The sequence below is a fragment of the Zosterops lateralis genome, assembly GCF_965231275.1.
Source record: "Zosterops lateralis genome assembly, chromosome: 13".
In the NCBI taxonomy this organism is placed as follows: domain Eukaryota; kingdom Metazoa; phylum Chordata; class Aves; order Passeriformes; family Zosteropidae; genus Zosterops; species Zosterops lateralis.
The window spans coordinates 6,673,901-6,686,477 of NC_139773.1; the positions used below are offsets into that span (position 1 = coordinate 6,673,901).

Consider the following 12,577-nt stretch of genomic DNA (forward strand, 5'->3'; position numbering starts at 1 on the left):
AGAATGTAGATCATCATTTCACTCACACATCATTTGAGAACATTTTCAAGAAAGGAAATGAAAAGTTACATTGTTGCCACCTGTGTTGATTACTCTTATGAATTAAGAGAGCCCAAAATCTTTTCTTCCCTATACGTTTTAAAGAAAGACAATACAAAAAAGAGAGGCAGTGAGCATGCAGGAATCCCCAGTGAATGTAAAAATCAGTTCCATTTCCCAAATCCAGGGCTAGCCCCTGGCTCAACAGCAGAGGGAATTTGAAGTGCTATGAAACTAAATTTCTTTCAGCTAAGAGCTGCAAAGGAGGCATTAGTTCTGTGTTTTAATTAATTATACACTCACAAAGATAATTGTTTAGTACTTCCTTGCTGGTAAATAGTGATGAAAACACAAAATACATTTTCTCCCTAGTCTAAATTTTGCTATTGCTGCACTGCAGATCAGAATGTCCAGCCTGGGTTTGTTCACATCCCTTTTTTGAATACTTATCAATCCAATTACCTTCATGGTTTAAAATGAACATTAAGTTGCTAATTATTACTAAGCCAGCTGGGATGGATGGCTACTGAAACAAGAGATTGTAGTTGTTTATTTGCAAAGCTAAATTTGCTTTGTGTTATGCTAAAAACATTTACTCTTGGCTTGATTTCAAAACTGATGAGCATCCAAAATGCTCTTGAACTCAGTGTGTAATGCTTGTGAAATGCAGGTCTTGTGCAAAATGCAATGTATGATTTTCTTCCAACGACATGTCAGCAGTTTCAAAGTAACTTGGAATTTTTACATGGTAACTTTGGAGTTTACTTTTCCTTTGTATACTTTTCGGTAGGATGAGGTATCTCCAAGGCTCTGAACAGTCACTTGACTTGTAGGATGGGTCAGATTGTTTTCTTGATCAGCCCTGTGGAACTCTGTCAACAGAAGTTATATATAATTAGCCACAGGCAGGATTTGAACCTAGTGAAGACGTGGTGGGACCATTATCTTGCAAAGTTCTAGCGAAAGATCTCTGAGAACATGTGTGTATGAGCAAGAGATTGTTGTTTGCACCAGGAGGGATATGACTGTTCTCTTTAGGAAAATCCATGCCCTCTCCATTTTTCATTAAGAAAGGAACAGAAATTGCCCAGAGGCCTGTGTGATGAGATATCATGAGAACGGTGACACTCCAAGGGGCATCATGTTCACAGGGGCAACTGGGAGCTTCCACCCAGGCCTGTCCCATTGCACTGTTTGGAACAGCCCCTCCCACCCCCCTCAACCTCACACTCCAGCACCTGCACCCCAGTCCCTGCTGCCCTGCTGGCCCCTTTGGCATCACTGGGGAAAAAACATGTTTGGTTTCCTCCTTCCCTTTATCCCATTGCACAGCCACAGCAGCCAGACTGCTCCTTACAGAGGCCTTGGCTGCTTTGCCAGTTGGGTTTGTTCTTGGCTAAATCGCTGCACAGACAGGGACAACTTAGGACAGCAGCAAAGTTGGTCTTTTTTCTTCTTGCTCTGACATTACTGCCATTACTACCTCTACTGAGAGTAAATGGCAAACAAAATGTTTGTGTATTCCAAGATTTTTCAAGTGCTCCCTTCTTCCCTTTGCCTTTTGGCACAATGCTATTGATAGCACCCAACAGGCCAGATCATTTAACTACCACAATACCACATAGCAAATGCATGACACACTATAGACTTTTTCTTCTCCCCACTGCATATCACAAAAGGTAACACTAGGACTCAAACAAAAACAAATTACCTCAGTAACTCCTGGAAAACTCAAGTGGTTAATCAGTTACCTTTTATTTACATATATATGCTTAATGCTGAATTAAGTTGTAAAAACCAAAGGCTGATTTATAGCCTCAGTCAGCCTTAATTAACATTGATTCCAGGGGAATAGTAAATGTGAATAGCCTTCACAATTGAGGTTGAACAATGAACTCACTGGGTGTTGTCCAATTTGTAGCATGATTTACATGGAAGCAAGCCCTTCTTTTTCTAGGGTTACCCCTTTTTTATCTGGTGTTTAGGATGGGTTATATATAATCCATAGATAGGAACATTTGCTGTCAAATATTCTCCTTGATTTAGAGTTAGCCTTTACCATGGTCACTATAAATAAGGGAGAAAAAAACCCAATTTGAGGCTTTGCAGGGATTCCTTTTTCTTGCCATGTGTCATCGCTTCTCCATTTCATGGCATTTTTACGAAGTGGCCATAATGAAAGTCAGATTAAATGTACAGGATATATACGTTTAATCAACAGCCATTGGAGTCAGTAGTGCTGGAAGAGTTATAAAAGCCCCTGTGAATGCAAATTTATTGCAAAAGAATCTGTGTCTCGGTGGTAGGAATATCTGCTGAATGGTACTACCTGACACAGAACACCTAAAACTTTCAAAAGTGAATTATTTAAGTGTAAGGCTTTGCTTGTAAAGCCGCCAGCTGCTGGATTTCAAGACTTGAAACTGTTCCAAAACATGGGACTAGGTACTTTATTTGTGCACTAGAGTAAATACTCTGATTTTACTGCCAATTTAAATGTGCTCAGTTTACAGTAATGAGCTTGTATAGGCAATACCTTGTTTATAGAAAGTGGAACAGGAAGAAACTAACATTAACCATTAACAGTAGCAATTTCTCTTGCTTTCAGCTCTAACTTTATGCCAAATAGATCCTTCCCATGTCCTATCTGAAATATTTACTATTACTGTTCTTTTTCTAAATCAGTGAGATAAACGGAGCATTCAATAAAATCATACAGCTTTTCCTTCCAGTCAGCTTGAAATGCAGCACTCTTTTGTAATTCCAAGGCACTATTTCTCATTCCTATGGTGAAACATATTTCAAGAACAAATACATGTTCTGTGTACTAGCAAACCTGATGATAGCTGTTAATCACAGAAGAATGGAGTTAACATTTTTTAATCTATTTTAAAAAGAACAGACCACTTCTCTAAAGGAAGTCTACTGAATTGTGGCTGCCACGATTTCTCAGGTTCTTGTACCCAACTAAACTGCTTTATTCTTTCAGTGCAGCTCACACGAGAAGCCCATGTGTTTATGTACATCCTGTCACCTTAAACAAACATGCTTACATCTTCTCTGGCCATCTGCTCTTGAAGCTGGAAGCTTTTCTCCCTTCCCCTCCCTTCTCGGCACCCCCCGACACACTCACTGGGGGCAGAGTTAACTCTGAGAAAACTCAGTGGAAAGCATGAAGTAAATTCCTTCTTCCACACAGGTCACAGATTTAAGTGTTTCTTTGCCTCACTTACAGTCTAAAAGTGACAATGATACACCAGAGGATTTTGGCTTATGGTGTTGGTCACTAGAGATTGTATTGATGATTCTTTCACTGTCTCATTTGGGGTTAGCTCCATAGTGTCCTAACAGGGACCAGCACTTGGGTGTGCAGGAAGGCACCTGCACAGTCTGAGGAGCTCACAGTCCAAGGACACAAACGGGTTCAGGATAAATAGGGCATGCAAGGAAAGCAGTGGTAGTGGTGTGGTAGGTCCTGAGTTCACCAGCCTCTGAAAACCTAAACAGAGGGGGCAAAGGGGAGTAAAGAAAGGACAAACTCTGGAATGGATGGAGGGGCACACAACAAAGAGGCTTAAGTTTGAGGCATAGGGAGGATGAGGAAACACAACAGAAACACATCCATAATAGCAAAAGGACATGGAATTGTTGGTTTCTGTGTACAGTTCTATTGCCAGGTCTTTTCCAGGCAGGCACAGGTTCCTCCCACACAAGGCCACAGTGAGCCAGACATGAGTGAGCTCTGGAGCAGGAGCTGTGACACTGCAGTTACTGTGGCACTGAGCCTGAGCTAATAAGCCCTGCTGAGAGGAACAGAACTTCCATTTGGCTTGGAGAATAGGTTTGAGCACACTCATGTCTGGTAACTGAAAAGTCTACAGATGTATTTTTGCCTTCATGTGTAAAAAGATGGGCCAGTTTCTCTCACCTGTGTATCTCTGATTGGAAGTGAGATTCCTCAAGCTTTCAAAGGGTCCCTGTCTTTATTAACAGCCCTCTATGCAAAAAAACAAAACAAAACACCCCCCAACAAACAAACAAACAAACCAACAACAACAACAACAACAACAAAACCAGGTGGTGAACATCCCTTCTCTCTGCATGTGAACTCCTGCTTTCAGTGGTGTCAAGGGTAAATTTCTTGTGTATTTCAATGAGGCCAGGACATCCTCTTATACATCTAAAGCTGTATTTAATGGAATCCAATAAAAGTACATTGATATCTGGACTCCAAGGAACCCAAATGTTGCCTGGACTTCTTGAAAACACTTTACTCTTAAAAAGATTAAGACTGAATACCTGGAAAACTTCTCGCTCAGTCATTTTCATGTAGTGACTTCTTTATACTTGCTAATAAATAATTGCATCCTGTTCTTAATTCAGCAGAATTCAACTGACATGTATGCAGCTACCAGTAAAAATCTACTTTAAACTCTTTTGTCATTACCTTTCTCGAGACAGCTGTTGTCAGCACTATTACCATTTAAATTTGTTTTGCCCCTGACAATTAAAATGATACCAACACTGAGAGAATGTAACAATTTCCATTGTTCCTAGCAGATAAGCAAGTTAATTTTGTGCTGCAAGCCGTCACTGTAGCCATAATTAACTGACTGTGTATTGAAGAACTGTGATGTTTGAGATTATTCAGCCTTGACTGGGATGTATCAGTGACTAAATGTTTACTTACTGAACTGAGTGATTACTCCAAATCCTTGTCTTGTCTCCAGCAGTTTCAAGGCTTTTTCTCTGATACAGGTATTTCTTTTTTTAGTTTATTTGTTACAGTTTTTGAACCAAATTTGAACACGAACCAATGTTTAGACTTTGATGTTGCTTCTATTATGACACTGCTATAGAATACAGAAAGACATCAGGGGCTGACCTCGGCCTGAACTCTTGAAAACTGTAATTTTCACTTGCAAAAATAGATTTCAGTTGTTTTGTATTAGAATCTGCAGCTTTTCTCATGAGTTTGTTGTTATATACATTACTGTTTGCTCATGCAGGAGACCTGATGACTTTTCTTCCTTTTCTAGATTTTCATCAATAATGAGTGGCAAAATTCTGAAAGTGGAAGAATATTCCCAGTATATAATCCAGCAACAGGAGAACAAATCTGTGACATTCAGGAAGCTGACAAGGTAATGTATCCCATGAATGGCTATATGTTTAATGTATAAATTAAATGTGTAACAGGTAATAGAAATATATAAATAGATCAAAGCAACCAGTCCAGAATAGCACTGTTGGATAGTTCATTAATTGTGGTTCAAAAACCCATCATGTGTCTAAGGTTGTATAACAGCAAATTCCATAAGCCTGCTTGTGTTATTTACCTGTGCCTTCAATTTCCTTCTTCCCAGGTTGATACAGACAAGGCAGTGAGGGCAGCACGGCTGGCTTTTTCCCTTGGTTCCGTTTGGAGGAGAATGGATGCCTCAGAAAGAGGCCATCTTTTGGATAAGTTAGCAGACTTGGTTGAAAGGGACAGAGCAATTCTTGCTGTAAGTAGCACATAAAAATCAGTTAACAGTTTTACATTCTGAGAGCCAATTCGTTCATGAATGGGTTGATATGAATTGTATGTGAAAAGCACACGCAGCTTTCTGGCTGAAATGTCTCTGTCCACTTACACTATCTGTGATGCAAAACCCATAAAAGCCAACAAGAGGCTTCCAGTGAGCCCAGATGAGCTTTAAATTGGACATCACACAAAAGCAGAGGTGTGCACCTAACTAAGATAACTCTTCTAGAATAAGAAATGGCAGGTAGGGTGGTTTGTGTGCAGGCAGGAAGGGCAGGGCAGGTGTGGTGCTCAGGGACACTCAGCGGGGGACACTCAGTCCGGGTGCGGCTCCGTGTGGCTCTGGGATGAAGCCATGGAACGGTGGCATTGTTAATGTTGTTTTCCGCATGTCAAGTGCTTTGAACTAAGCCCGTGAACATCTTAATTCCAGCTTTGTCAACACTTAAATCATCTTACCGCCGGCGGTTACTGTAAAATCGCCATGGGGAGAAGGAAGTGCACAGCAAATCAAGTTTACTCTGCCTGTCATTTAATTTTTATTTCTGGAGCCAAGTTCTTTACTGAGTTGCACTGCAGGCAGTGCCATTAATTGCTCTTGGGGATATAAGTCAGTGCAGAATTAGGCCTCCATTCTTCTCTATAGAAACTCATTTGATGGTTGGTGTGTTACACACGGGCGTCCTTTACCCATTCTTAATGATTTCTATTAGACAGCTATTCAGAATGAGTTAAGCTACTCAACATCTTAGGATATTTTATTGGATTTTTTTGGCTAAATGATCTTAGGAACCCCTAAGAGGACAGCTTATAAGATACTTTTAAAAATAGGAATATTAACTAAAAAATAAAGACATTAGCTTGTTAATTTATGAGCTTCCCTAGAGGAAAGTTTGTTTATTTGATGGCAATAAATAAACTGGCTGTACAGTATAGATATCTCAAACCTCAGCAGGAGTCTTGGCAACCATATAGAGAAATTTTTATATTCACATCAATTATATAAAGAGGGATGTGTCCATTCTTCTCTTTATGGATTCAGATCATTAATACAGGGTTACAAGGAGCCCCTTCTCAGCTGTTATCATTAACATAACAGAACCCAGTTTGACAGGCATTTTTATCTTGGCTCTTGATTAAAGCGATTCAGCATTTATAGATCTGGACCAAACACAGTGGCTATTAGGTTCAAAGTACACAAAGGCACATGTACATGCATGTGGATACACACATAAACCCACAAGACAGACGGACAGACAAACACACATAAACACACACATATGTTCTTAAAATCACAGCCATTCCAGAATACTGCAGAAGAAAACAGTTTGGGTTTTTCAAGGAAGATAGTTTTTGTTCACATTTGCAAAAAGAAGTAACAAAGGGGATCAGATAATTGTTCTGAACCTTCTGGATTAAAATTGCACCAAGGTGCAACTGATCAGTCTTCATTAAACTTTTTGTCATGGTTCAAGAGCTGTTAAGATGGCAAATACTTAGGTACAATAGTCCAAAACTGTTACTATACTTATATCTCTTAACTTTTTCTTGTCCTGCAGACTATGGAATCACTGAACAGTGGCAAACCATTCTTGCAAGCTTTCTATGTAGATCTCCAGGGAGTCATAAAAACCCTGAGGTATTATGCTGGTTGGGCAGACAAAATCCACGGAATGACCATTCCTGTAGGTAAGGGGAATTAAAGCACAGCTATGCACCTAAACTTTCCTATGGCCAGACTAAAGCTTAGTAGCTCACAGCTTTGTGGAAGGCAGAGAAGCCTGGGTTGCTTGGGTTGCACCTACAGTGTGTATTGTGTTGCTAAAGCAGATGTTGGCAAGTCAGCAAGGGCAGGACTAGGTGCCCTGCTCTTGTTCTGCCCCACATTCACATGTGAGGAGGGCTTGGTTTCTTTTGCATGCATCCATTTGAGAAGGAGATAGCTCAATACCTACATTTCAATATTGATACACGTATAAAAGTGGATGAGGTATAAGCCTGAAAAATACCTTGGAATGCATGAAAATAGTGTTGGGTGCCTGTTTATGAAACAGCATCATCATGTATAGAACTTGTTTTGTATATGTCTTCTTACTTGGACTAATATTGAATCTAACTTAATTGACACTTTGAGAACATTCTTAATGTTACTATAGAGAACTATATAGATATATTTTGTTATAGATGCTTCTTCAAATCATTCAGTGGAATGAGTTTTATATTGTATATACGAGATAAACCTTCATGCATGTTAGGAAATTATTATGTTCTTATTTTTTTCCTAAAGAGATTCAAAAAAATCTTTACCATTATTTTTATTTAACAAGTCTCTTCTTCCTGTCCCTCCCTCCCAGCTGTTTAACAAATACAGGCTGCACTGTCTGATGCAAACATATTCATTTGCAGTCTGGACTAGATGTACCAAGTGCTATAATTACACAACATGGCAAAATAGCAGAAAATGATTTTATGTAGGTGCAGTCATTAGGATAAGTGTACTCATCTTTCACCTGCATAAAATAAATCTCTGGAAAAACATTAAAGAAAATGAACATTCATTATGTGGATTCATTTGGCTTCACGGTGCACATTGTTCATTGCACATGCATGTTTATTCCACTTTACCCAGTAAGGCCAGGAGGGCACATTCAGGGGTAAATGCCTGTTGCTGTTGCCCAGCTATTTCCCTGGTGTTTCACTGTGTGACAGGATCTGCAGTGCACTCACTTGCCTCTCTATAGCAAACTACCCAAGTGAGGCAAGCACATAAATTGAAAATGTGCCTCCAAAATGTTCAGAAGGGAAATGTCTTGTAACTCTTCTTGCAGTGTTACTCATCTTGGTGTTGCACCTTATTAAAATTGCAGTGTGTACTGATCTTCACTACCTTATTTTCACCAAAGAAATGACAATAATAATATTTTAGGTGTAGACATTCCTGCAAGGACTCAAAAGTTTTCCACAGTCATTTAGGTTGAGATTCGTAAATCCCAGTTTTGCTGCTTGCACTTCACATTTAATCATACGAAAGTGCAGACCACACCATAAATTCATGTATTCAGCAAATTTCCTGTTCCCTAATCTCTTTCTCCCTGGTCAGTGAATGCCTCCTTCTCACTCTTTAGCCCCACAGGTACACAGAAATTAGGTCAGCCACCAAAAGGCACTGCCAGATTAAGGAGAATAAATATTCTCTGCTTATTCTTGGTTTCAAGTACCTTATAGGATAAAACTTGATTTTTTTTTCAGTAAGACAGGCTATGCTGGGTGAAAGGAAGGCACATTTTCAGCACGCCTTTCTCAGTGCAAACTTTGTGTTAACACAGCTTTCACTAGTGTAGAATCATAAGTCCATTCACAGATCTTCAGGAGATCAATTAGTTCTTCATTTAACACTTCTCTTTATTCCTCTACTTTCACACCATAAATTCGTCATTCTCATGAAGCTATTTTAAGGCAAAGCCAGTGTTAAACAGCAGTGCTTTTTACATTCACTTACCATCAGCTCACCAAAGATAAACAAGACAACAAAACAAAAAAAAACCACAAACAAACAAAAAAAACCCCAAAAAACCAAAAAAACCCAAAAAAACCCCAAAAACAACCAAAACCAAAAAACCACCAAAAAAACAAACCCACTATTAAATCTTGTCTTTCTATTCAGTGTGCTAATAAATCTGAAACCTCACAATCTTCTGTTGTTCCTGTTTTTGTTGAAGTTTTATTTTCCTATAAAATAAAAATAGGCAATTGATAGACAAGTAGAAGAAGAAGTGTGTTTTACAGTCACATTCCTTTTGGTCCCAGAGCTACAAAACCTTCAGACTGCCCTTTGCTTGCTCCCATGCGTAAAGCCTTGATGATTTAAATTAAAACAGAATGAGGCTAGGCCAGAAACTGTTAAACTAATAAACTGAATGCAAGGAGAAATATATCTTTAAAGCAATATATGATATGATATAGTTTAAAGAACCAATTCACCTCTCCTTACCCACTTGTTTGCTATGTCCTGCTATATGAGGCATGGGACTGTATTATGGTTGTTACACAAATAAAATATTCATGCTGGAGACTCCTGATGGAAATTTGAGCAAACACATCTGTGGAAGATATTGCTGTCCCAAAGTGAGATCCCTGGATAAATGGGACTTGCTTTCTGATTAAAAAATGAAAGTCTTTGGGCCAGGTGCTAAGCAGCTGCAAATTGATCTTGCTCTATTAATATCAGTGAGGACTGAAGAATGTCAGTTTACTTCAGCTGAATATATTAAAAAAACCCTTTTAACACAAAATTTTAGATTGGATGTGGGATCAGTGTCAGGTCCTTCTCAGGCAATGTTCTTCTGGTGGCCAGCTAGTAAAGGATAAGGGTAACAATCATCAGCCACAGCGTCTTAGAACAAGGATCATTAACACGACTTAAAACTCTCAAACATTTAAAAAGTCTCCTGTATAATTTCTAAGCCCAAGGGACCTTTCTATGCTCACTGTTTAAAATATCAGAATTAGGCTAATTTAATTCTTAAGCTATTTTGTCATGCTAACAGCTTGTCCTGCATTATGGACAGGGTGGCTCTTAGATCCACCTTTGGCCTGTCCAGAGACATCCAAGGCTTCTGAATAACTTCAAGTCACATATGTTCCCAAAGATATTGTTAGAAAGCAACCTCAAAAATCCCAGCTTGACAGAAAATCTGTGGATGATGAACTTTGGAAGTAGGTGTCAAAAAGGGCAGCTGTCTAGAGTGTAGTGGGAGACAGCAGGGAGAGCAGCTCTGCATGGGAGGCACTGCTCTGCGGAAAGAACGTTCTGCCTACGCTGGGCAGAATTAACCACCATTTGTCTGCCTTGGCAAGAGGTTCAGGTTATCTATAACTCTGTGTGATGAAGCACGCAGACATGTGGCAGTGATTATGCAGTGACAATCTAAAGTCAGACAGTGCTAATGTAACTGTGTTACTGTTATGTTGCCACCATCCTTCTGGCTGAAAACCCACCTCTCACAGTACTACCGAGTACAAGCTGGTATTTTTAGCTGACTCCTCTGTGTATCTCTTGAGCACTTAGACAGTTTTGCTTGTATGTACTTCTCTGTATTTTGAATTTTACTTTGCTTCTGTTGGATCTGATGTATCTTCCTATGGTCAGGGAACCACTGCTAGCATCTGTGAAAGATAACCTGGAAAACCAAACTGATCATCTCAGTTTGTGACACAAATATTCTCATCTCCACTGGGGAGTTGTCAAACATCTGGAGATCAAAACATTACGACATTTTGTCAATGCAGTGCAAACCAAGTGATAAACTATTTTTTTCTGCCTTTTCCTGAATCTCTTTTTTCTCTTTCCCTCCATCCTTTATTTTCTCCATTCTGTCCCTTGTCTTGGTTGCAGACTATTGTTACCTTTCTCATAATTATTCTGTATCTGGCCCCCAGCTGACATATTAGCTACTCTAGCTCAGGTTTCTACAGAGCAAATCCTGTAAAGTAGATGGATAGAAATAAGCAGACCTGACAGTAAGTTATTTCTAATCAAATTCAAGTTGAAGTCTTTTCTTAAACCCAAGAAACTTTAAGGATTAACCTGTTTATTGTTACCAGATAAATCTTAGAGGATATTGCAGCAGGTTCTTAAAACATACTCTCCATTGTGAAGTCAGGCCCTTCCCCAATATTGCACAAGAGCAGCTGCAGCTCTGGACTGAACAGGGGGAGAGGCCAGGGCAGCCACTTCCCAGCCCAGCCTGGGAGGGAAAGCACATACCCTGTGTCAGACAGAACAATGGGAGCAAAAGCCCTGTAATCTCTCCTCCTCCTCCTCTTACTCCCTTCCGCTGTCTAACCTTTTCTTATCCTGGTAAATCATCTCCTGCCATTAAGCCTAGGTAACCTCATCATTCTTACATACTTAGCTGAAATTATTTTCCCAAGTTAAGAGATTTGAGTTTTTCTAGATGACCAAGCACCACAGGCCAAGGGGCACATTCAGCTCATGCCTTTAGCATAGCCCTTCCCTCAGCTGTAGCCTGTCTGAAAAACATCTGACTTAAATTCAGAGAGTTTGAGTCTGGGCTAGTTTATACAGCTAGGAGACTCAATCGAGTACAAAGTTTCGGTAAATGTGCTTTGCACAGATGCAGGCTGAGCACAGTAACAAAGCTCCTGGTTAGACAGTACCTTAACTGATCCTTTAACTGCTCCCCACACAGCAGGTCCCTTTGTGGCTCTTCGTTAACTGGGAAGAAACCTGCATGTGTAACTTTATCATGTGCTCCCAGACCACAGGAAGTACACGATGCTCAGTGACACAAGTCACAAACTTTCCCTCTTCATTCCACATCCAGAGATTGTGGTACATCATTCCATCATTTCACACTGCCTGTGTCCTCAATGGCAGATGAGTCAGATGAATGTTACTCTATTACCCCCCACTGCGTTGTAGATACATCCTTATATTGCTGTGTTCCACTCATGCCTTTCAGGCAATTGCCTTTGTGACTCTTCATTTCTCTCACCCTTAAATCAGCTAAGGCCAGTAAGTGCTTCCATGCTACTGTAATTTTATGTGCAGTACAGCTCTTTGCCAAGGAATAAAGCAGGTTACTTTCTGATGGGAAGCCTGCTTCCTTTGTTGTATAGAAAGAACAATTAGGTTGCTCCTGAACCTAGGTTTCCCATGCTGGCTCACAAAAAAATACTTCCATGACTTCTTTATTTCTTTTACTGCCATCAAAGGCTGATCCTTAGAGTTTTTTCCCCTCCCTCTATTTTAATTTTTTTTTTTGTTCTGCCAAGTCAAACTGCACTTGAGAGTAAGCATGCTCATCTGTTTCAGATGGAGATTATTTTACGTTTACAAGACATGAACCCATCGGAGTGTGTGGACAGATCATCCCTGTGAGTATCTCTACTAGTGCTTTCTATTTATTTTCATTTGAACCAGCTCTCTTTAAAGACACATAAAACATGGTCTTCAGCTATGTGTGTTTTCCATTACGAAAAAAGCTG

General features: G+C 39.8%; 1 protein-coding gene across 1 annotated transcript in view; it reads left to right on the top strand.

The window, feature by feature from the left end:
* ALDH1A2 (aldehyde dehydrogenase 1 family member A2) overlaps positions 1-12,577 on the top strand; it is a 54,108-nt gene that overhangs the window by 17,872 nt on the left and 23,659 nt on the right. The window contains exons 2-5 of the mRNA XM_083871034.1: positions 5,079-5,183; positions 5,406-5,546; positions 7,126-7,255; positions 12,405-12,466. Coding sequence (XP_083727160.1) covers positions 5,079-5,183; positions 5,406-5,546; positions 7,126-7,255; positions 12,405-12,466 — 438 coding nt within the window. The remainder of the gene's footprint in view (positions 1-5,078; positions 5,184-5,405; positions 5,547-7,125; positions 7,256-12,404; positions 12,467-12,577) is intronic.